The sequence below is a fragment of the Scophthalmus maximus genome, chromosome 1 (genome assembly GCF_022379125.1).
Source record: "Scophthalmus maximus strain ysfricsl-2021 chromosome 1, ASM2237912v1, whole genome shotgun sequence".
In the NCBI taxonomy this organism is placed as follows: Eukaryota; Metazoa; Chordata; class Actinopteri; order Pleuronectiformes; family Scophthalmidae; genus Scophthalmus; species Scophthalmus maximus.
This window is the reverse complement of record NC_061515.1, coordinates 13,805,681-13,829,847: the sequence shown is the minus strand read 5'-3', so window position 1 is coordinate 13,829,847 and position 24,167 is coordinate 13,805,681. Positions and strand designations below refer to the sequence as shown.

Below are 24,167 nucleotides of genomic sequence, written 5' to 3'. Positions count from 1 at the left end.
TCTAGTTTCATATTTTAATTTGAATGCAATCAGAAAACAAACAAAAAGTGTGGGTTGAAGTAGTCAAAACAAAGCAAAGAAATGTCAAGATTAATAAACACAAAAAAAGCAAATAATAGACACAAAGTGCTCACACCAACAGTAGTAGAGTAACTTCACAACACCTAGCATTTTCCATCAAGTTGAAAAAGCCTGCTTTAGTTCTAAGCAGTATTAGTAAGTACAATAGATTTCTGTAAAAATATTACAAACCTTATTGTTGGTATCCTCAATAAACTATAACATTTTACAGCTATATTATATTGATACAAGATAATTACAGATGATTAAGTGCTTTCATTGCGACTTTGTGTAAACAATTAAAAAAAGCAGCAGCCTGACAATTTGGTCGACCATGGGTCATGTAGGCAGACAGATCAGTTTGCCCACTATAATGTTCACCATTAAATACCGAATTTACAGAAAATTCAAATTGAATCTATGAAAAAGTACAATATTCTGCATATATAGAACATACTTTCAAAAAATCATAAATTATAAACAGCAGAATTCATCAACATATCACTCACTTCTAATTCTTTCATTGAATAGAAAGCGCATTAATAAGGTAGGTTTAGCATTGTTGATCTTTCCGACCAAAAACAAAGAGGACATTTAGTTACAGCTGTCAAGTTCAGAACCGAGTTAGGAAAATAACCATTTTATAGATTTAAGCACGTATACAAGCTTTTACCTATAATGTGGGAAACGGAAAACATAAAATTATTTCCGGGTATGGTTTTTGAAGTGATTCTTTGTGTAGCAAGGCTGTAAGCATAGTCACAGTACTTAAAATTACATTCTCTATCTTTATCTCAATCTCCATTTTCAAAAAAAAACTCATTAAAGCCAGATTACACAAGGAAAAGCACTTTGTATGCATTTTGTGCACTGCATGTGTCAGTGCACAAATAGGACCCAGGGAATAACAGTACAAGCTGCATGTACAATGATTAGCCAGGCATAATAAGATGAGCAAAATGTCATTAAGTTTTCGATCACGTAGAAATCCAACTGCTTAACATCTCCTGCTTGCGTCAGATTTACGAGTCAATCTTTATTGTCACATTGCCACCTTAGGTGAATAACCTTGTCTGACATCAAACATTAAGCAAGAAACGAATGGTTTAGAGAGAAAACATGTATGTCAGCCCTGTGAGTAACATGCCCTCGAGTGCCAGCACATTATCTGTAGTTGGAAGTCTGGCATACACACCAACTGTGAACAGGTCCTGACCAAAACCCGCAAAACAAAAACAGACTTGTGTCTAACAGCAGTTTCATCACTTTCACTGGAAATTTCTGTCCCAATTTCGGACTTATTGAGGTCACATGGGTAGTAAGTGGTCATCTCTCTCTTCTGGTTCTTCCTCTAAAGATTCAGAGGGCACTCCCCTGTAAGCTGGGGATTCTTCTCGATTTCCTGACCGGCACACAAAGTCACACCCATCCTGCAAAAGCAGAGGTATACATTTGTATCAATTGAATGAAACAAAAAAAGTCACATGAGCTTTTACTAACGTCATTTATCAAGTGGATCAGGCTTACCGCTGTCAGGTTGCCAACTTCCACCCAGAAGGCGTAATTGGGGAACTGCTCCATACCTTTGGCTCCGACAATCAGCCGCTGGTAGAGGAAACCTCCAATGAGGTAAACAGCCAGAAGACAAAACCCACTGAAAGAAGAGAGCGATTATGATCACTGATTAATCATAATATTTCATACTGATACATGTAGGGTGTTTGTGTCTTTGCAGAATTTACACACATGATGAGTAGTATGGAGCCAGTGCTGAGCTTGGACTGAACATCTGGGCACACAGCACTGGAGTCTAGCTTAAACAGGTAAAAACAATCTTGCTCCCTTTCCCTCTCCTCTGAAAGCACCTCCAGCTGGCCCTGGGAGTGAGACAGACAGAGTCAAGGTTAAACAAAAAATAGCAGATTTAGAAAAGCAGAAAGGCTGCCAGACAGCACGAAATGTGGGAGACAAATTAGGTTGTGTACAGACTTAAATGAGCACTTTGTGAAAAAAATGCAGCACCCGTATCTATTTCAATGAGAGCAAAAAAAAAAAAGACTGCAGGAGAGTTTTACTTTAACTAGGCCAGCAACATGCTCTGATGAGCAGAAGATGTGATAGATTAAAGATCTGTGTAGCTGTGTTATAAACCTCTGTGCAGAGATTTTGGCATCTAAAAACCTCAATGAAATCATCAAAATTCATCTTCTGAAGCAAGATGTAATTTTTTATTAAATGCAGGGCAGTTTTTGATCTAAATGCACAGCAGTTTTGTTTATTAAATAAGATGATCTAAAAACCACCCATATTTATCTTACCATGTCCACCTTCCTGTTGCAAGAGATCATAACAAAGGCTTTCCTCTTTTCCTTAGAGCAATGGGCATTATATGCGTCACCGTTTCTGTAGATCAACATCACCCAGTCATCTAGAAAATGCAGAAAAAGGGTCAAATCAGATACAATACTGAAACAACACAGAAAGCAACCTACGGACGCATGGAAAGATATTTTTACATTATTCTTGTGGTTTGTCTCAAAACATAATTTTGCAACCTTATCCCAATTTTAGATCCTGCAAACGTGTCATCTTAGACATTCTGCCAAAACAAAGTCAGTGTAAATTTTGGGTGAAATTCTTCTATTCTCCAGAGACTTACTTGCTCCAATGGCTTGTGTTGCATTATACACTCCAATCACAGTTGTTTTCTTTTCTGTTCCCTTGTCCACTTGAACTACCCCAGCTCCTGGAACGCCTCCTGCATCCCCACACAACTGGAACACATATGTGTAACTTTCCCCTTGCTCCATGGTCTCTACTGTAAAGCTGCCAACGGGAGAACAAATCACTTAAATTAATCATGCTAGATTAAATATTCAGTTTTATGTCGTATCACCGACACTGAATATGCAGGTACACAATTGACTAATTTCTCACTTCTTATTGGCGAGTGGCTCTAGTCGACTGAGGACTTTCCAGTCTGACTTAGAGTCATAGAGCAATTTACAGCTCTTGATGCCCTCAGCGGTGAACACCACACTCCCATACAGGACCAGCTGAATCACCAGGGTCCACACCAGGAAGAGCCTTCTACTGGGACCGCTCAACACCTGCGACAGATGTTACAAGAAACAGTATTGACATGTTTGACATACTAAGGCTGTTACTTCATTTATCACCAAGCACCCAAGGCTATAATACAATTGTTTTTTAATTAGTTTTTATTAATTTGAAATGAGGGTTGAATGACATGACAATGTATGCTGTGATATGCTGTGATACAATGGTGACTGACAGATGGGATACAATCATATTTGGTAGAAGTTAAATAATTTCTGTAATTTCTCAATCAAAAATATGCTAAATACCTGCTGGTTCCAGTTTTTCAGATTTCTTTTTTTTTGTATAATGATGTTTCACTATTACACTGTTGGTCAAAACATGCAATATGTCACCTTAGACCCTGGAAGCTGTGATGATATCTGACAATATGGCTTTGTTAGTCAGGTTATGATTGATCAGAAATGAGAATAAGTAATTGCATTAATTGCAACCCTCATCCCTTTAATAGAGTTATTATATATATTTTTTGTCAGAGTGATGGAATGTCATGTTCTGGATCAGGCAAAGTCATTCCTGTCTGTTTTTTTGATCCATGAACAGTTATTATTGATTTTCCAGAAAGTTCCTACATTAGATACACCTATACAAGTTATTTCCGTATTAATCACTTGCCATCTTATAAAATAAACTTCTGTACTGCTGCAACTAACATAGCATTTGTTCCATTTTACCATAATCTCACAATGATGAAGTGCAATAAATGCACACACATATTCGCATTTGAAAATCTTGACCCAGTGAATTTTGGCATTTTGATAAATATATGATTCATTGATCATTCAAAATTACTAGTATTGTTTCAGCTCAAGAATCACAAATACGCCTGCTGACTTGGGGCAGTACTAACCATTATTTTTACCTATACAATCAATTACTTTGATGATTGTCTACTAAAGGGATTCATTATTAATTTTGTACATAAGATGTAATTGACCACATCCCAAGGTGAGGTTTTCCAATGTCCAAAACTCAAACATACAATAATTGCTGTTTATTTTATATCTGTCGGCTATCCACAGATCCAGCAGGCCTACCACTGACTAAAAGCAACCTGCAATCAGTAGATGCTTCCTAAATAAAAGCGGTGGAAAACACCTGCAGTTATTAGAAATAAAAAAAACTTGAAATACTGTAGGCTATGATATCTTGGTATAGAAAGTCAGAATAGGAATCCTGTAAGATGATCGTGCAATTGTAAATGGAAGTTGTGAAACTAAATTAACAGCATGTGCATGTGAAATGTGTTGTCCTCTCTGCATGATGCAGAACTTTTTCTGAGGAAACACAGTCGGTGAGAAGCTTTACGACCTACCTCCATGACGTCTGCTACTGTGAACACGTGGGAAAGGCTGTTATGTTAGTCGCATACGAACAGCTCGAAGTTGAAAATGTAGCCAGCAGATTATGTAGTGAGCTTCCTCAAGCTAACGTCGCTTCCTGGTTGACTTTATCAGCAACACGGCTCCTATCTGACAGTGCAGACAAAATAAGGTAAACCCGGACGTAGTCGGGAGCTTTAAACATAAACGTCGTTAGCTGCGAACTTTTCTCTCATAGATATTAAACGTGCCTTTCCTGCAAATGTGAGAGGTGGACACTGTAGAGAGGCTAACAACAAGCTACAGACATTAGCGTAGTGCGGAAGTGAAACTAAACACGCGCCTGCGCGCGCGCACGCACACAACATGTGAGACACAAGGTGAGACACGTGACCGTCCGAAGGGAGCGCGACCAATGAGCTGCGGCTGCACATGCGCGTCAGAATAACTGCACAGTTCAACGTGCCAGAAGTGGAAAAATAAAGTATGCTCCGTATCTGTACACTGCATAATCCAATATATCCACTCCTTTGACAAGAAGTGGATGTTTATGTATTATTTTATGCTTTAAAAAAATAGAAGTCGTAATAGAAGTCGTGTACATTCTGACCAGGGGGGGCTGTCTAATAGCTATATTTCAGCCCGAATCAAAGTGGTGTAGACCTATAGACCACATGACAATGCCATCACAAACATTCAGTTTAGATGAAGCTTTTGATCAATTTTATGGAGTTAAATTAGCATTAGGATTATAATCTATTTTTAAAACTGCACCAGCATACAATTATTTGCGACCAAACTAAAAACAAATGCAGTCCAAAACAACAACCGTTCACTGCACCCCACCTTTAAAAAAGTTGAAACGATCACCTTTTTTAAAGAAAAGTTGTGATTGAACTTAATGTTCATTTTGGAGCCTGAAGTTTGTGGTGTGCAGATACAAAACAACATTAACACAACTCAGTATGATTCAGTTCCATTGAACAGTGATTATTCCTGTCTATCCCCCTTTTTGTTATTCGTGTGTCTGTGTTAGTCAGCTGGGTGTGGTCTCCAGTTTCCTTTTGCAGCAATTTCCCGTTCACACTTAAGTCTCATCTGCAATCATTGAATGAATCATCACTCACCTGCTGGATGTTCCCCTCAGGTTCATCCACCTGTTCAAGTCTCCAGCCATTACACATTGTTTTTTCTGCGTCAGTCTGCTCTGCCTGGGTCCCCAGTTCTAGAAATCTATCTGGCGGATCCTCCTATCATGGTGGATAGCTTTAACTATAACTTTGCTTAACAAATCAATAAATAACTTTTGCAGGTCTCGGTGTACTGTGTTCTGCATTGGAGTGTCCTATCAAAAATAAAAAATAACGTCTGATTATAGGCTTTTATTCTCTTCAGTCTATTTACAACAATGAACACAATGGGGAAAAAAGCATTTTGACAAAAAGGCTGTTGTGGATATTCCTGCCTTTCTAAACACAACTCTCCAAAATTACCATTAGGTTGATTTAACACCTCACTAAAACACCTTTTAACAAAAACAAAACATAACCCTCAAGGTATATCACTACAAGTCTGTTCTATAAACTGCCTTTGTTTTATGTTTTTTTATCGACTTACCTGGCAACGAGTGTGTGTTGTCAGTAAAACTGTGTGATAATATGCAATCACTTACTGTAAGATGTCATATGATGGTGTTACAGTAGAGATATGAGCAACCATGTTCTTCAAATATATTGATAAATACAATTTACACGTGAGCAATTGCTGAAAATATTTTTGCATTGGTAGAAAAATGAAATGTTAAATCAAAACTATTTCCGTCCATAAAAAACCAAATGCTTCCAGAACAAACGTATATTAGTGTTCTTGGTTATCTGCTGTTGCAATCGAATTAGCATTCATCAAGTGTCTTTGTAACAATGCAAAGTTTATTTTCTACACAGATGTCTGTACCCCATCTTTCAAACTAACCTCAAATTTAAATACAAGACAAACTTTAACCTGTTTAGAGTTTGATCAGATTATCAGATTGATTGGGTTTAAACAATGCCACATTCTTCTGATCAGCCATTATTTGCGTACTCTTAAAACACCAGTTTAGAATGATAAGATAAAATCATCAAATACTCTGTAGCCCATTTTCCTTTTATTCTGTGGTTTTAAGGACACTGCCTTAGTGGGCCTATTTTTGTATTTCGTAGTATTTCTTTCACATTGTTTCTATTTAATTCAATGGTCTTGTCCATGATAAATTAAATCCTTCATTTTACTGGAATAAAACCCCCCCAGATATAATTCAGATAAATTCCTTTCAGTTACTTTACTGAAATTTACAAGTGCAACAGCAGTATGTTTGCAACTCCCCAGTTGTTGTAGATAAAGTAAATGATAAATACTTTAATATATTTTAAATCTTTTTAAAGATTAAATCAAGCCTAATGTGACCATGGATATGCTACAGCCATGGCAAATGATGAAAGGATGAAGTTAATGGCGGTATGGTCAGTGTTCAGGTGTAATTTCATCTAGCTCCCAGAAAGACCACAAATACATGTTTCCCAAAATGCTGAACGATTCCTTTATATGATGAGTGACCAAAATCACGAACTGAACAATCTACTTTAAATCTAAGGCCATCACCGCAAACAACATGACCATGAAATCGAATCAACACCTGAAACACTGAACACTTTAGTCATCATGAGGGTAGAATTGATTGCTTTTATCGTTTCATTATACTTTGTGTTTGCCAGGCGTGTCCAATGAACTGAAAGATGAGATGTGAAATTGTAAAAAGCATTAATTTAAGAAGGTACAGGTGAAGAAAACCCAGAGTAGTAGAAATGGGGACAAAACAAAGAAACAAGTGATTTTAGGAAATTATCATTAATGCTAATGAGATGGAGTGGTACTTCTTTAAAAGTCTTTAATCTCAGGTCAACCTCAGTCATCAATCAACAAAGTAAAGAATTCAAAGATCACCACTGTAAGCTAATGTCCCTCCCTCCGTTTCCTCCTTGATGATTGCTTAATCTTGTTTTTGTTTTTTTAACAGTTTGGATTTTCCTTTCTTTCCCTTCTTTGCCTGTCAAGGAATGAATCAAAGTTACTACAGGCCTCGGTGAAGTGAGTTCTCTGTCGATGTATGTTCTCTCAGTCCTCGCTGCCTTCCTCCCCTCCCCCACTCTCCCCAGTAGTCTTTGCCTTACCTGGCTGTGTTGTTCAGACACACCCTGCGACTCCATGTCAACCAATCACTGCCCCAAGACAGACCCACCAAGGAAGTGCTCTTCCTGTATTTTGTCAGAGAAGAATGGAGCAGAAGAAAGGAGAGAGTTGTGTTTTTTAGCCAGGGGGGGTCCAAACAGGAGGTCCTGTCGGCAGTAGAGGGGTGGGGAAAGCGCCTAAGTAGTGGACAGACTCAACGGATTTAGTTTGATTTATTGGAGATCTCCACGTTCAGCAACAGGCGACTGAGAGGACAAGACAGAGAAAGGAGGAGGGGAAAGAAAGTGTCAATCTGTTCAGACTTGTTTGGGAATTTGGAGTAGGGGAGGTGGGGAGAGACTGAGAGCCAGCAAGAGGGAAAAGCAAGGAGAACTCAGGCGTAAACATGAAGCTCTTCACAAGAGTTTATTAAGTGAGGGGGCCAAAAAAAAGAGGCATTTCTGGTTTATTTGGAGTAAAGGGAAGCAGTTTATTAGGGCATCTAGACAATGTGAATACATGGAATGAATTATTTTGTGTTTTGCATACCCATGCTTTTGAGCTGAGCAGGACTGCAAGGGGGAGACTGGATCTTCCCAGCATACCACATTCAGGTGAGTTGCTTAGTAGTTTTTCATGGATTTCAGGTGAAACTCTCCGTGGATTGCCTCCAGTTTGAACGTCGATTTAGATCTGGCTTAGTTGTGGTTTACATGTTACATGCCATGCCTATGTGTCACAGGCCCTTTTCTGAAAGACTTCATTTTGGTATGCCGTACTTTGCAGGTCTGTGTTGCATTCTTAAACAACTGTAAGAGGGTGTCACTTTTTCTCTAGTCTGCTTCTTCATATTTCACTGTAAAGTTACTGTTTAACTATTTTTAGCTGTTACGTATTGTACGGCTATTAGCTTGGAAGTACAACTGTTGCTATTTAGTGTGTTTAACAAGTTAAAATAACAGAGGGAAAACTGTTGCAAAAGTCATAACTCTTCAGTGGCAGCAACGACATTATTGGAATATATTGTATTTTTCCGAACAATTCATATTCAGCTCTGTGAAATTAGCAACATTAAAGTTTGTTGATCCTTCTGATTTTGTTTCATGTGACCTGCATGTCAGTGATTTGTCCCTGAAAATGGCTACTGCCTCATTTCTAAACTGTGCTACTGTCTTCTAGGTTCTCCATATTGTGGCGCAATGGGGACCAAAAGGCCCAGCTGCACCGTCTTTGACACTTTATCTAACATAAACATGTCTGACCGCAAGCTTCAACCAGGTGGAAAAATCTCCCGGGATCCAAGTCCCAGGCCAGGAAAGACTGCCCAGTCGGAGCGAGACAGGGGCAGCAACCGAGAGCAAGAGTGGAGGAGGGAAACAGAAATGGAGAAATTTAAAGACAAAGCAAGATACAAAGATGTTGACCCACGAGAGAGATACTACGAAAAAGTTCCTGCATCCAGGATGACAGAGGGAGAAAGAGAGTGGAGGGAGAGAGAAAGGAGGCAAGGAGGTGACAGAAGCAGAAACGGACGACCACGGTCAAATTTAGAGAGGGATACTGAGACGGACGTGGAGAGGGGGAAGAAGAAAGGTGACACATTTCCCAGAATGAGAAAAAGCAGTCCAGACCATGGCAGAAGAATGATGTCCTACACGGAGATTGATGAAGAAAAAGGAGAAAGTAGGCAGAGAGATAGGCCAAGGCGCATGGAGACACAGAGAGAGGAAGTAAAGACATTGCCGAAAGAGAGGTACAGGGAGAAAGAAAGAGATGATATCCGAGGCAGGGCAAAGGAAAAGGGGAAAAAAAGTGGAGGAAGACCCATGGAAGACGAGAAATTACGAAAGAGGGAAAGATATCATGAGTATGATGCTGGTTTTCAAGACAGAGGAAGAAGAGGGGGTGATTCATGGGACAGGAGAGAAAGAGACGCAGCAAGAAAAAGAGAAATGCCAAGGCATGACTTGCGAGAGAGAGAGGCCAAGATGACCTCCCCGCACAGACGAAGAGACAGAGAGCCCTACTCAAATAGGAAGGAGAGGGAGGAGGCGGAGAGGAGAGAGAAATGCAGAGACACCAGAAGTGAAGGTGATAGCGATGAGAGAGAGTTGAGGAAGGAAAGAGTAAAGGACAGAGCGAGGGAGGAGTTGATATATCAACACAGCAAAAGTGAGGGGGACAACACGGGCAAAAGAGCAAGGCAGAGAGATCCAAATAGGCAAGGATACAGAGAAGAGGACAGACAGAGGTACAAAGAAGGGGACAGAGAACGAGAGGTGGATAGAACCAGGAGGAGGGGGGAGGAGAAAGATAGGGAGAGGTACAGAGAGGTTGACAGGAGAGCAGCAAGGGAGGCAGACAGGGAGGGGGAGAGGTGGAGGGAAAGTGGCAGAGACCCGAAGGACGGTAGAACATGGTCAATTGACAGGAAGGAGGATGACAGACACAAGCAAAGGAGAGACAGAGAGAGAAAGGAAAGAGAGGCAGATCCTAGGTGGGATGATACAACAGGCCGAAGCAACAGATCCCTGAACGAAATTGCTCCTAGGGTGCCGCCACGATCCCACAGCAGTGGAGAGTGGAGCAGTGACATGGACAACGAGACTAGATATAGAAGAGGTAGAGACAGTTATGTAGAGGGGGAATCGGGGAGAGAGAGCGGAAGAGATGTGGAAGAACCGAGGGATCCGGAGAGAGCAGCTGAAAGAAGTCAAAGGGAGCAGAAAAGAAGTGAAAGACAAGAGAGAGAGAGAGGAGAAATGGCAGGCAGTGTGCCAGAGCAGAGAAGGATGTGGTTAGAGCCGCAGAGGGGTAAGAATAGTGAAGGAGAATATGTAGACAGAGAGAGACTCACAGGGCGGAAAGAGAGGAGGAGAGAAGAAGAGAGGAGTATGGTGTCACAACAAGTAAAAGAGGAACCAGATGAGAAGAACTTAGACCAAATCAGTTACAGACAGACACATGCGGAGAGAGAGGAGTACAGCAGAGACGAGGAGAAGGAGACGGAGGGTGTAAGTGTAGATGGAGAGGAGGTGCGGGAGGTCTGGAGAGAAACCGATAAGGGAGGAAAGGAATATCATTCTGACAGCAGTGGTGGGATGGAGGGAGGCTGGCAGAGGGATGTTGAGGGAGAGAACACAACAGATAACACAGAGGAGAGTGACAGGGAGGAAGAGGGTGGGAGAGATTATTTGGTCCGCTCCAAGGAAGGAGGAGGAAGTGAATCCGGGTGGAAGCAAGAGAGAGACAGTTTGCTGTCAGTAGAGGACGGCTTTGTGACGGTATCCAGCGGCGGAGACGAAGAGGAAGAGAGAGAGGAGGATGGAGAGGAAGAGTTTAAGGACTGTCAGGAGTTCTGGGAAGGAGCAGTTGAAAATGACAGCTCCTCACCTTTGGGCTTCAAGGGGTGTGAGGGAGAACAGGAGAGGGTAGAGGCATGGACAACAGGGAAGGTGGAGGCAGCTGACGAGGAGGAACAGGGGAGTGAAAATCAGCCAAAGTACGTCTTCTGTGTAATTGGGCAAACTTTACCTCGGTCAAGACCTGGTGATAAGTCACTGTCACAAGTTAATCAGATGGGAGTTGTTGAAAGAGACAACCCAATTCACCGTAGCGATGACGTCACACAGCAACGTCAGGATGACCAGCATTCAACACTGAGTAGAAATGATGACAACCCCATCACCAACAACCCAGACACAGAGGGCAAGAGTGACCTGCCACGAGAGGAGCGAGTCGATAAAGGAAAAACAACTGGAGTGGATATAAGGCAAAAATCCTCTTCAGAGCCTGAAGACACAGAGGCTGGAGAGGCAATAATGAGCAAAGTGGAGCACCCATATGATGAAATAGTGCAGATTAAAAGAGACTCTCGAACTGAAAAACTCCTCGTTGAATGGAGAGAGAAAAACAAAGAACGGGTCGAAAGAGGAACGGAGCAACTTTCTCCAACAAATCCCTATGCTGATTTTTTTTCTCAGGCCAATTTTGAACAAATTCAGCCCATCTTGGATGGGATGAACACTGGAGCAATGAGTCCAGAAGAGGTGGAGGCCATTCGAATCAGAATGAGTGGGGCATGGAGCATGTCAGAGGAGCCCAAGCGGCATTCCCAAGCCCCCCACCTCAAGTGGGCCAAAAATGTGGTTAGCGAGATCCTGGGACAGTCAGAGGAAGAGATTGTGGATGGACCAAAAGAAGCGGTCAAGGACGACAATCAGGAGGAGGAGGTTTCACATAAGATCCCTTTTGTTAAGATGACAACGATTGAACTGCCCTTTGAGCCAGAGCTGGAGGAGGAAGAGCCATTGGAAATGGAGGGATTGAGAGGTATGGGCCAGGGCCAAGCTGACATGCATGCTGACCAGTTAACTGCTATGCATGATGACACACCCACACACACTCATGCTGACACACTGTTAGACACAGCAGGGAAGCAGGATCACAATGTGGACCAAGAGACCGAGCCTTCCGGTCACCTTCAGCTAGAAAAGGAAGATATAGAGGTGAAAATTACTCAAGACGGGGGCGGGGAGGTTACATTATCAGAAAAAGAAGAGGAAGAAATCAGAGAAAAAGAAATGGAGATGTATTTATGTGTGAGCAACACTCTGTACAAGCCCAGCAGCTGCCCCATTCTTAATTTTGAATCCGATTCTGATTTCCTCCTTGCCCCCTCCACAGAGGGTGAGAGCCAGGAGGAGGATGACAGAATGGGTGAGAGTGAAGAGGAAAGGCAGGGAGGGGAGCCCGAGGAGAGGGGTACTGCAGGGGAGGTGGGGGAGTCGGGAGTAGGTGAAGACACGGCAGTGGAAAGCAGAGAGGGACAGGTGGAGGCAGAGAAGCAAATAGGAGCGACTCTGACCAGCACCTGCAGTTTCCGAGATCTGGGTGCCAAGGCTCGAATATGGAGGAGGGGAATCCGTAAAACCACTGAAAGAAGAAATCTTGTAGAGGTGGAAGAAGAGGAGAGTGGTGGAAGGGATCGCAGAACCAGAATATTCTCCACAACAGGTAAAGACAGAAGACTGAGGCCCGGAACACTGGGTATCTGCTCAAATCAGTGGTAAAGCTTCAAAATGGCAAATCATAACCTCACCTTTCTTTAATCAACTTTCACTTTGAATGTCTTTCTGGGTCATTATCAATCAGCACTGCGTTTCACTTTAATCATCGAATCAGATCTAAATGTTACGTGGAAGAAAAACCCCTGAACTTTTTCTTCCATCTCATATCCTCTGTGTTTCAGTTTGTGAGTTCTCTGACATCATTTGGTTTTTTTCAAAAACCACAGAACCAAAAATCGAAGGCAGACATCGGCATGTAGATATTGGCAGTGCACTGATCTGAACACATCTTTCAACTGGAATCTGCGTCAGTGTTTTGATTACAGGTGGTGGGTGGAGATCAGTGGAGGTGGAGAGAGAATGAGCTCATAGACAGAGGTTGATCCTGTTTTGAGACACAACACGAGGAGCACAAGTTCTGGAAACACTCATATCTCTTCTGTAAAGATTTTGGCAGCAGGGTTACGGAGTTATCAAACCCTGTTTATGTAATTTAGTCCCTATTTATTTATTTATTTATTTATTAGTATTTTATTTTTCATTAATTCAACCATCACTGTAGTGGTGTGAGAGACATGCTGCTCTATAATGTTTCAACCAATGGATACTTCTTCATTTCAGATGATGAGGATGATCGGAGCAAAAGCTGGGGAGAGGTGGAGCTGAGGTGAGTGAAACAATCATACACAACGCGACACACTGGACTGGTGATCATGAGTTGATTTTGATTCCAAGTCACACTACTTTTACTTCATACATGAACAGTAATGCTTTTCCTTTGCAATGATTGTGAAGCACTGTGGCTCAACTCCTGTTTTTTGTTTTAAAAGTGCTATATTAATAATTGTGACTTGACCTTACCCATGTGTTAAATGTATTCGTGGCCAGTAGCCATCCACATGCTGATTTAGTTTCCCTGATATTAGGAATGGTCTGGTTTTCTTTTTGAATCGCTCAATACAATCTTCTGTTGGCACATGAATACAAGTTTTCTGTACTAAATGGCAGTTTTCGGCAGTTTTTGACAGTTTTAGTCAATGGTTATAAAATTGTTGTTGTGATTCTCTCCCGGGACTGTAGGAATGTTTTGGACACAATCGACAGAAGGAAAAGGAATTCAAGGTTTTTCAGTGAGTATCTATTTTATTTTTGCCTCATTCATGTGATGCACCTTAAAAGTAGCATATTAACTCTCAAATCAATTCAAGCACATCCTCGTCATTCTTGCCTATTTTCAAAATGCATTGTTGCATACAACTTTTTTTGAAATAAGTTTGATTGAATCTTAAATTGCTTTTGGTTGTGTTTCTGAATAAATGACTGATTATTTTAAAGGGCTGTGTGGGTAATAGTGACGTGTATTCATCTCACATCTCCAGGAAAAACCCAACATAGTTGAGCATTTCCCTTAATACCTAAAACTGGATATGACTCACACACTTGATTCATATCCAGTTGAACACAGCCTGACCAACAGTTTTTCTCTCGATCTACACTTGTCGGCTGTTGAATCTTGGGTGACATACACACATGAAAGGAAATGTATGTGAGGTTTAATGTTTGCTCACACCACTTGTAAATTATGTTTTAAAAAACTAAATCTAAAATGGCAGCAGTTCTCTGAAGCTATGATTGATACTGCGTATGTGCTGTATACAGCATGTGTGTCTGTGCAAGCCACGGACAGGTTTCTGCAAGTTTTCATATCTCCTAACTTGAGGGAAAGACAGCTGCTGCTGTTACTTTTACATTCCAACAAGTATGTGTAAAAGGAATGTCAAATGCAAACAACTCCTTGGCTAACACTGTTCCTGTCTCTGTCTATCCTATTTTCTTAACTTCATGTATTTTCCAACCTTCATTTTCTCGTTCTCTCTCTTTCTGTCTTTCTTTCTGACTGTTTCTCTATCTCTCCTTCTCCCAGATGCTGCCCAGCTCTACCAGCAGTACAGTGAGGCGGCACAAAACTTTGAGATCCTGCGCCAGGCTCGCTCCGATGTCGTGTCTGTGTGCGAGGACAATACCTCCTCTCCAGCTACATCGCCGCCTCCTGCCCGCCGACCTCTGCCTCCCCTACCTTCTGTCCCACACCCTCACTCCTTGTCTCACACGGGCTCCATCACCAGTGTCAAAAGCTTGCCTGTTCCAGAGCCCCCAAGAAGCGAGGGCAGGCCTGCCTCGCCGCGTCTATCCATTGCACTCACACAGTCGGCCACACTGTGGCGGGACCTGCCGGGGGTCCGGGACAGCGGTGAACTGGAGGATCTCTCAGAGGACCAGAGGCGACTGCAGGAGGTATCACCTGCTCTTACTGCCCGCACGAGAGTCTAGTCTCCGCTTGTTGGCACAACATTCCTCATACAGCACGTTTCAAAGGATTTTGCCCCTGAATTTAATTGAGGCAGGAATGTTTTGCCAGTTAATTGTGTGTGCAGACCTTCACAAATTGCTGTTTAATGTTGCTTGATATTTAATATAACTAAATGGGATTTAAGAGATTCAGTCTAATCAAAATCACAACGTTCTTACCTCAATGAAATTCAGGAGAATCCTATGGCCTTACTTACAAGTCCACTTCAAGCAATATATTTTAATCTATTACATTCATTATTTATTTTTGGAACAACTTAAATTGTGTATGTTTTTATCTACAGTAAAGATTAAGCAATATAAGAAATTTCTCAGTCTGTATGTTTGCATTTGATTCACTTCCTTGTGCTTGTTTACCGCTTTCAAGTGACCAGGGCGTTGTTCCACATCAGCAGCTCTTCTGCTGTTTCATTTGATGGTGTCTTTTGGGAAACGGAATGAGCTACATGAATCAGCCTTTTGCTGTTATTACTCCCTCCCTAAAACTCCTACTAAAAGCATCCCAAAAATATCAGACTTGCCACATCTCAGAATTGCCCCCTCCACTAATAAATTTTTCACAGAAAGAGGAGTGTCTCAATCCAGAAGACGTGATTGCATAATCATGTTTCTCTGGTACTGTAGGTGTTTACTTGTAAACCTTACAACAGTTGAGCGTCTGTAGCTGGAACACTTCCACTTGTTGTGAAATTATGCCCCACCTTAGTCACATCCTTGTCAAAGTCCCCCGGCCTTAGAGAAAAACGATGACTCCTTGCTTATGAGCTATAATTTACTGTCTAGTTTTGCTTTTCATGGTTTTAAATCTTCCCTGTCCTTTGTGATTTGTGTGTTTTCAGGTGAGATTTGAAGTGGTGACCTCAGAAGCCTCCTACTGCCGGAGTTTGGACATCGTTGTTGAACACTTTGTCAAGTCGAAACAGCTGGGGGCGCTGTTGACTACTCAAGATAGAAACTGGCTGTTTTCCCGGCTGGCTGACGTTCGTGCCATCAGCCACAGGTCAGAGATGTTCCTGCTTTGCTAGAAAAAGTTCTTTATTTGAGCTAGGTGTATTTTTTTTTAACATTTAGGTAATATCTTTCAGGCTAAGTCATTCACATTCCGACATGAATAATAGTGATCAATCATGTTTTGTGCTGTGCAGATACACAAATCTGTGGAAGAAATAAGCTAAAAACAGCTCCTTTATGGTTTTGGTTTTAGTTTTTTGTCAAAGCTAGAGGAGCGTGTGGAAACGGAGATTGTGCACTTCACCGTGTGTGATATCATCGCCCGGCACTGTCAGCGCTTCAAGATGGTTTATGTGCCCTACCTCACCAACCAGTCCTATCAGGATGCGACCTACCAGAGACTCATGTAAGTCAGTTTAGTGTTTTTTCTGTTGACAGATCATTTTTGATGGAGGCTTGGTAATAGATAGCACATCATCCTCTCTCACTAATCCTATTTGCAGCAGTGAATGCGATATCCAGTTCATAAAAACTTCTTTATTATTTGTCTGTCTTTACATTCAATTCTCTTTTTCTTTCAGGAATGAGAATCCGGGGTTCAAGCGGATTGTGGAGAAATTAGAGAGGAGTCCCGTTTGTCAGAGACTTCCTCTTCGTTCCTTCCTTGTTCTTCCTTTCCAAAGGATCACAAGAATAAAGCTGCTGGTCCAGGTGTGTGTTTGTGTGTGTGCTATCTGAGGTGGTAAAGGTTGATGGTTTTACAATATGATCAGTCCTGTACCTTTTTTATCTAACCCGCACACACTTTTTCCATCTAGAACATTGTAAAGAGAACTACTCCAGGTACTGCGGAGGTGACGCAGGCCATCAGAGCTATGAAACTTCTGGAGAAGGTAAAGTAGGAGCCTCTCTTCAACTCAACATTAATTTGAAATAGTGATGTTTTTATGTTGTTGTAAAATATTGTTGATATTTTGGACTAGATAAAGAAAACTAGATCAGCTTTTCTTTCATTCACCTCTCCTTTAGCTGATCCAAGAGAGTAATGACAGCATCACGCAGATGAAAAGCATCGAGTCCCTGGTCTCTCTTAGTGCCAAGGTGGACTTTGACTGCAGGGTAAGTAATTATAACCTGGGATAATGGGAGAAAATTCTGTAACTAAATTAATCATTTCAAAAAATGATCACAACTCAAGCTCCCCTTCCTGGAGTTTTAGGTTGCCACCACAAGGGTCTTAATGAGCAGATGGAGTAAACTTAGCCATCTGGGATATGGCTCAGTTGGCATCATATGATCTATAGTCATGGGATAATATGTGGGTGAACCTTGAGTTTAGACTATTTTGTCAAACTGCTATTTCCATGGTAAAAACTGGATCTGTCACACTCACACTCTGTGTGTGTGTGTGTGTGTGTGTGTGTGTGTGTGTGTGTGTGTGTGTGTGTGTGTGTGTGTGTGTGTGTGTGTGTGTGTGTGTGTGTGTGTGTGTGTGTATGTGTGTGTGTCACAGACTCTTCCTTTGATCAGTCAGTCTCGGAGGTTGGTGCGGGAAGGACCGGTCACTGAGCTAATGGATTTCTCTCTTAAAGACAGAGAGAGGAGCGTTTACTTGCACCTATTCAATGACTACTTGTTACTTTCACTACAAAAAGAGTGAGTCAACAAACATGTTCTTTTGTAATGTGAGAATTAAGAGCCCGACCGACTATTCTCTACATTGTGTTTTCCCCATGTCTGTAGTCTTTTTTTGTCCCCTCGATCCTATCATAGTTTTTTCCCTCCACCATCTCATTTGTACTGTCACTGTCTGCTGTTTTCAGAGGGGGAAAATTCACTGTTATCGACCACTCTCCTGTATCAGACCTGCGTGTAGAGAACTGCCGTGTCAAACTTCACTCTTTACAGAAGAACCTGTTCCGGCTGCAAACATCAAACAAATCCCTGCTGCTAAGGACTGACACACAGTAAGAGACGGAGACAGAAATTGTCGTAGGGGATGTCTGTATTGTTTGTCATGTCATAAAAGTAGAAAAAGTGGCAGAAGATTTACCCATCTTTGTTTTTCTTTTACTACAGGAGTGATAAGCTACGCTGGATATCTGCTCTTTCCCGACCACATCCTGAAATAGATTTTTCTGCAGCTCAAGGTAAACTTTGTACCCTACTCTAGATGTTACAAAGTGCTGGGCACTGAAATTAAATGGCAGACAGTATGTGTAGATAGAAAACAGAGGATGTTCTAATATCACATTTAGGGGATATCATACAGTAAATATGAGTGACAATATGAAACCCTGGCATGTGCTTGCTGTTAATTGCACAAGCTGCACTGTTCTCGTCTCACCTTTTGGCTTCATGTCAAGTACCAATAAGCAAATCCCAAAATTAAGGTATATGTGCATGTTTATGTTTATGTTATGGTACACTAATGACTTGGTGTCACAAAAGAGAATTGCTCCAATGCAGATTGTGCCACACATGTGAGATGTGGCAACCCATCCAAGGCATGGTTCTTAACAGCCTGGCGTGTTTTCACTTGACCTGTCTCACCAGGGAATTATTTGCAACTCAGATCCCAGGAGAAAAGCGCTATATAAATAAAGTCCATTCACTGTCGCACTAATTCCAGCTCCTGGTAGAATCTATTTAAAATTCTGAAATTCAGACAAACTCTCTCTATGTACTGTAAGAATGATAAAGGTGTCCGCTGCAACAAAAACAACAGGAGAACAAGGAAGACGTTAGGCAAGTGTTGTCTGTGCATGCCCACACAGTCCTGAGAGGAGGTTGTATTAGGCAACATATGTGAAGACACCTCTGTGAGTAGCGGCCTTATAGAAGAATACTTTTGCTCTCTGAGCATTATAGAATATGTTGTGGTGTCTATTGACATAAATGTATAAACATTCAGTATATGACTGTTGGTTTAACCTCTTTCTTCTCCTTTCTGTGCAGATTTTCCACAGATGCAGTGTATCCGAGCGTTTGTTGGCCAGCAGCCTGATGAGCTGTCCTTAGAAAAAGCTGACATCATTCTAGTTCACCAACAGAGCAGTGACCGTAAGATCATCCAACTACCCTTTTCCATCACTCCCTTGTGTGAATTGTCATTCACCGATCCACTTTTTGATTGTTGCACAGAATAGGCATTCAGTTCCCTTGTGTTGGTTTCTTTCTTCTTCGCAGATTGGGTTGAGGGGACCAGACTGTCTGATCGGCATCGTGGATGGGTGCCCAAGTCCCATTTGGAGACCATAAGCAACTCTCGAGTTCGACAACGCAACCTGTCGGATGCGCTCAAACTTACAACCGCCACAGCTGCTGTCTGAGCAGGATGCTCAGAGTGGGACTAAACAGCGAGCCGTTCTGGATCAACTTATTTTTTAAAAGGATACGATTCTGCTTTGAACTGCTGGAAACTGGACAATGGACACTCAGCGAACCAAATGGGATTACTGTTGGAATGCATCTCAACGTAGCATCGCCTGTTTCACTCGGTGGAAAAATATATTGCCGCAGAGCAACGTATGAACTGCTGAGCGCTACCTAAGAGACATTCAACGTGTTGTGACCGTATAAATGTTAATCTGCGCCACAGACGGCCTTGTGTGTATGATACTAAACCAATGGACAGGAACCGTTAATTTTGGAAAATTATTATTTGTGCATACTGAACTGATCCTATCGATGGTTTTATGATACATGTCATCTCAAAATGTGGCCCCTACAATCATGACAGCTGGTGGAAATCGTGCAAAATGTGCAAAAAATCAGTTCAGTAACACAGTGAGGACATTTCAATAAACTCAGAATGGTGGAATAAAATCACAAGCATGCCTTATTGAGAGTTAGCTGTGTCTTATTTCCTTCATTATGAATGCTATTTTGACTATTTGTGGACATGGATGTGACAGCTTGCACATCACTGCTTGTATAGCAGTATAGTATTTTTGCGTCTGACTGCAGGAAGTGTTTACAGAACAAAGTGAGCAGTACAGACAATCATCCACGGCAAGCACGTAGCCAGGCTGAGGCGCGGCCGTGGGCGTGGCCCTACGGCCTGGTTCAGTTTCCAAGGCCTCTTATTGGTCGTATGTGACATCTCTCAGAGAAAAAAAAGGCGGTGCTCGTCTATAGATAGCAGTGACCCGACGTTCGGCTCCTCCGGACTCGTCCTATTTCGCTGTCAATCTTCACACCCGTATCTGATTGGTCGTGACTGTGATGGGCGGGGTCGGTCGTATTGTTGTTTTCGTCGAGCAGTACGAGTGGAGCTGTGGACATCTTGGAAATAGAACCCGAGTGCCTGTGCGTTACCACTACGTTTTGAGCCGCTTTTATTCGACCCCGGGGATTTCTGTCACGACAGTGAAGAACCCGAGGGACTAGTGGTGTATGTGTGAAGTTTTCCAGTTTTTAGTGGAACTTGTTCGCCTTTCGTGAAGGTATGTGAACACTGATGTGTCGTTGCTCCGTCCGCTGCAGTTGTTAGCATTACCGTTTTTATGGCCGCTTTTTTTTTGGTCACAGGTCGAGAAACCAGCCTCGGCATGTCATATTCTAGATGTGTGTGTGTGTGTGTGTGTGTGTGTGTGAGAGAGAGATGTAGTCTCAGAAAGAGAAAGAAGGCAGGTCCGCTGATCTCAGTGCTGTTGTTGTTAAAAAGTGACGTGGCCTCACTTGACGATGCCCCCGATCACCACAGCGTTGTGTCATCGTGAGCAGCCTGTGCACACTGTGCCTTTTTTATTTACATTTTTGACAAATCCTGGTATTTTACATTGTAATACAATTCATACACATTTATAATATATGTAAGATTTCTTATACATATTTTGTCAAAAGTCGAGCGGATTGGGATGTCCGATTTGGAGCCAGTGCAATAAATAACATTACGACTGCAAGTGAAAATGATGTTGATTAATCTAATCTCTTATTTTTTCATTGAACATTAAACATAGAATTTTATTTTTTTTAAATGGTAATCACAGCCAAGTGAAGCCAAAGGCGAAGTATTCAAAGTCTTTACAATAAAAAAAAATACATCGACGCAGTATTTTATCAATAAAAAAAGACCTCCCATCGAATAAACTGGATCTAGAGATTATTTTACATTTTGAATTACGGTTGTTGCTTGAAAAATTAACTAATGACTCAATTAACCCAATAGCTGCAGATTATAATTTTCCTCGTGATTGAGTAATCAATTCAGCAAAAAATTCTTTATGCTCTATTTACCTATCTATCCAAAAATGCCATAAAGTGGTTGTATTTGCACCAAGAGATGAAGCTGGTCAGTCATTAGTAAAATAATAAAAAAAATAATTTGGCAACCATATTGATAATAGTAAATCTAAGAATCTTTTTTGTTGCCTTAGAATGAGCCCTTTATATCTACCTTGTGCATCAGTCTGCCAGGATGCACCGCATCTACAGTAGCCAGGGAAGGACAAACCAAACACTGGGACTTACTGTTTCTTCCCCGAAGGCCACTAGTAGCCCCTCCTACACGCTGGGAAGGGAGGGCGAGGCGAGGGGGATTCATTTAGTTGCTGTATGTAACTTCACCAGTAGATGTAACTAAATCCTACACACTGAACCTTAAATCCGTTAACCCGTTTTAAAAGAAGAAAAATGTAGATACTACATTAATTGCCACGGAGAAATCCTTCCAATGTGCAACCCTGTCTCATTGTCTGGATAAAACCAGATATAGAGGAATATCTATTCTGGTGACAACAATAATGCAACATCTATAACACTTAACAAATGTATAGTGTCATACCACCTTCCTACCACTCAAACACTTGATTAAAAGACATCAGTATCTCATCTAGCAACAGACAATGATGTGCTCTTTAGGCTGTCGATATCACTTAATACAGTGGTTTGGCGAGGTCAGCCCCTTTCTCTTTTGTCCGCTTGGTAAATAATGCTATTTTGATGAGGAGCTTGATGTTTTCTTGTGTTGTTTGTTTCCCGGTCTTGTTTTCAGATGGGCAGTCAGTACCAGCGCTCCGTGGCACTTGAGGTGAGGAGAGCAGAGGGCGAGAGAGTTCGGGCCAAGCATCCCGATAAGATACCGGTGAGTATGGCGGCTGGCTTGTATTGTAACACCATGTTTTTTACTCTCAGTGATCTTAAGTCAGTGAGACAGGGTCGGGAAAGAATGTTTGATAATCACAATCATCGAGACTTCTATTTAATCCCAGTTCTCTAAATCAAAAACTTGACATTATGATTTCTTAAAAACATTTATATTTATCTTTTTAACTGTTTTAGTTATTCGGAATTTATTGATTTCTGTTCATATATATGCGCATGAGTATTTTGCACATGACATTTTTGTGTCTCTGTTAATGATGGTTATTTGTTTTTTGTTTAAAAAAACCAAAAAGATTATTGTGGAGAGGGCCCCAAGGTCACGAGCTCCTGAACTGGACAAGAAGAAATACCTAGTGCCCTCAGATTTAACAGGTGAAACACACACACACACACACACACACACACACACACAAGCCACATCTTCTGAAAAAGTTGATTTAAACTGCTCAATCCTCACAATTTTACAGATGTCCTTCTACCCTGGCCAATTTAATTTTTAAGCAGATGCAGTTATTCATATTTGTAATAAAAAAAGAAGAAGACAATTACATATTAGCCAATAGTAAATGAAAAAAAAAAACATACATACATTGCATAGTCAATCATGATATGAGTCCCTTAGACATTTTCTGGTTTAAAAATCCACACTTGTTTGTTTGAAATGTATCTACTGTACTACGTGACCCTCGCTGATCTCAATATGTCTCTCTTTCCCTTTTTTTTTAGTGGGCCAGTTGTGCTTCCTCATCCGTCAGCGTGTGTCTTTGAGACCAGAGGAGGCTCTCTTCTTCTTCGTCAACAACTCCCTTCCCCCATCCAGCTCCCCACTCTCTGCTGTATATGAGGTAACTGCACCCTGTCCATGCACACGTATGCACGCACGCACACACTCACACACACACACACACACACACACACACACACACACACACACGAGGATCCTCCTCAACAGACACACACATTACCAACCGGAGAACAAACATATTGATGGACATTTGATCACAGATCTCTGTCCCCTTCTGAGGCGAGTTCACAGCTACATTTTTGAGGCATATCAACTTACACACAAACACCTTTCACATTTCTACCCCCTCAAAACAACTTACCAAAAATGTCTTGCCACTGCCAGCAAGTCGTGCAAGACAAAATCTGTTGAGACAGCAGTGTTACTTCACTTTTCTTGAGCTCACAAAAAGCCTTCCAGTAACACATTTAAAAAAAAAAAAACTGGAAGTGCTGTAAAAAAAACATCAGCTTGACAAAAGTACAGTTTGTGTGTATTTTGAGCTTGTTGAAGGATATCAGAAGCTATTTTGCTTGAATAATTAATTTATCTGCAACTATCATGTTGTAAAACCAGGTTCTGTTGTGCTTATGAGCCATGTTTATGTTGTCAGTAAATACGCTTGTGATGCTAAATTGTCCCTTATCTGTTGTGTCCCAGGAGCATCATGACGAGGACCTGTTTCTCTACATGACCTACAGTAATGAGAGTGTGTATGGTGCCTGAGGGAGGACAAAAGACTAGAGGATTGACTAGAGGATAAGGCTTGTTGTATTGTTTCACACCATTATTACGACATTTAGTTTCGATAAGTAACTACAGCACACGGTGGAAGAAAGGCAGAGGGAATTAGCTGGTGGAGTTTAAGTCAGTGTTTCGGGGGTTGAGCATAATGCATTTTATTACACTTCAAGCTATGTTGATTCCTTTTGTGGTGAAAGGAAGGTGGAGAAGAACAACAATCTCATATAGAAGGAAGTATTTGAAATTATTTTGAGAGATCTCTCATTATCTTTCTCAGTCATATGTATTTAATGCAAATAGTATTTTTTTCTTTTCTTTTGTAAATTAATATGACATTTTTGTGGAAAATAAAGATGAATGGGAAAAAATTCTGATTTGTCTCTTCTCTTTCTGTAATTGTGTGTAGGACTTTTATTTATTCAAAACATAGAA

At 41.4% G+C, this 24,167-nt stretch overlaps 3 protein-coding genes across 4 annotated transcripts; 2 read left to right on the top strand and 1 right to left on the bottom strand.

The window, feature by feature from the left end:
- On the bottom strand, positions 1-4,846 carry m6pr (mannose-6-phosphate receptor (cation dependent)). The gene is made up of 7 exons (XM_035642613.2): positions 4,496-4,846; positions 2,998-3,170; positions 2,720-2,886; positions 2,379-2,488; positions 1,807-1,937; positions 1,588-1,714; positions 1-1,490 (listed from the first exon to the last, which is right to left on the bottom strand). Exons 1-7 carry the CDS (start codon positions 4,499-4,501, stop codon positions 1,368-1,370), a joined length of 837 nt encoding a protein of 278 aa, XP_035498506.1. The 5' UTR covers positions 4,502-4,846; the 3' UTR covers positions 1-1,367.
- A 1,627-nt stretch (positions 4,847-6,473) lies between these two features.
- On the top strand, positions 6,474-19,943 carry arhgef5 (Rho guanine nucleotide exchange factor (GEF) 5). Of its 2 annotated transcripts, none has more exons than XM_035641046.2 (15): positions 6,474-8,323; positions 8,889-12,725; positions 13,400-13,445; positions 13,859-13,908; positions 14,703-15,073; positions 15,988-16,148; positions 16,353-16,505; positions 16,681-16,810; positions 16,918-16,992; positions 17,129-17,218; positions 17,613-17,755; positions 17,923-18,066; positions 18,179-18,249; positions 19,058-19,162; positions 19,289-19,943. In XM_035641046.2, exons 2-15 carry the CDS (start codon positions 8,909-8,911, stop codon positions 19,429-19,431), a joined length of 5,499 nt encoding a protein of 1,832 aa, XP_035496939.2. In that variant the 5' UTR covers positions 6,474-8,323; positions 8,889-8,908; the 3' UTR covers positions 19,432-19,943. The 2 variants fall into 2 exon arrangements, with proteins under 2 accessions (XP_035496939.2, XP_035496947.2); XM_035641054.2 differs by having other exon boundaries at positions 6,835-8,323; positions 8,889-12,041.
- A 405-nt stretch (positions 19,944-20,348) lies between these two features.
- On the top strand, positions 20,349-24,109 carry zgc:92606 (uncharacterized protein LOC100000242 homolog). The gene is made up of 5 exons (XM_035643063.2): positions 20,349-20,547; positions 22,098-22,187; positions 22,501-22,579; positions 22,934-23,052; positions 23,652-24,109. The coding sequence occupies exons 2-5, from the start codon at positions 22,098-22,100 to the stop codon at positions 23,715-23,717; spliced, it is 354 nt and encodes a 117-aa protein (XP_035498956.1). The 5' UTR covers positions 20,349-20,547; the 3' UTR covers positions 23,718-24,109.
- Positions 24,110-24,167: the final 58 nt, after the last annotated feature.

Coding starts and splice junctions, on each gene's coding strand:
- zgc:92606 (XM_035643063.2), top strand. CDS start 22,098: ATGGGCAGTCAGTACCAGCGCTCCGTGGCACTTGAGGTGAGGAGAGCA. Junction 22,188..22,500: donor AGCATCCCGATAAGATACCG/GTGAGTATGGCG, acceptor AAAACCAAAAAG/ATTATTGTGGAGAGGGCCCC. Junction 23,053..23,651: donor CACTCTCTGCTGTATATGAG/GTAACTGCACCC, acceptor GTTGTGTCCCAG/GAGCATCATGACGAGGACCT.
- arhgef5 (XM_035641046.2), top strand. CDS start 8,909: ATGGGGACCAAAAGGCCCAGCTGCACCGTCTTTGACACTTTATCTAAC. Junction 13,446..13,858: donor TGGGGAGAGGTGGAGCTGAG/GTGAGTGAAACA, acceptor CCGGGACTGTAG/GAATGTTTTGGACACAATCG. Junction 19,163..19,288: donor TCACCAACAGAGCAGTGACC/GTAAGATCATCC, acceptor TCTTCTTCGCAG/ATTGGGTTGAGGGGACCAGA.
- m6pr (XM_035642613.2), bottom strand. Junction 1,715..1,806: donor GGCTCCATACTACTCATCAT/GTGTGTAAATTC, acceptor CTCTTCTTTCAG/TGGGTTTTGTCTTCTGGCTG. Junction 1,491..1,587: donor AAGTTGGCAACCTGACAGCG/GTAAGCCTGATC, acceptor CTGCTTTTGCAG/GATGGGTGTGACTTTGTGTG.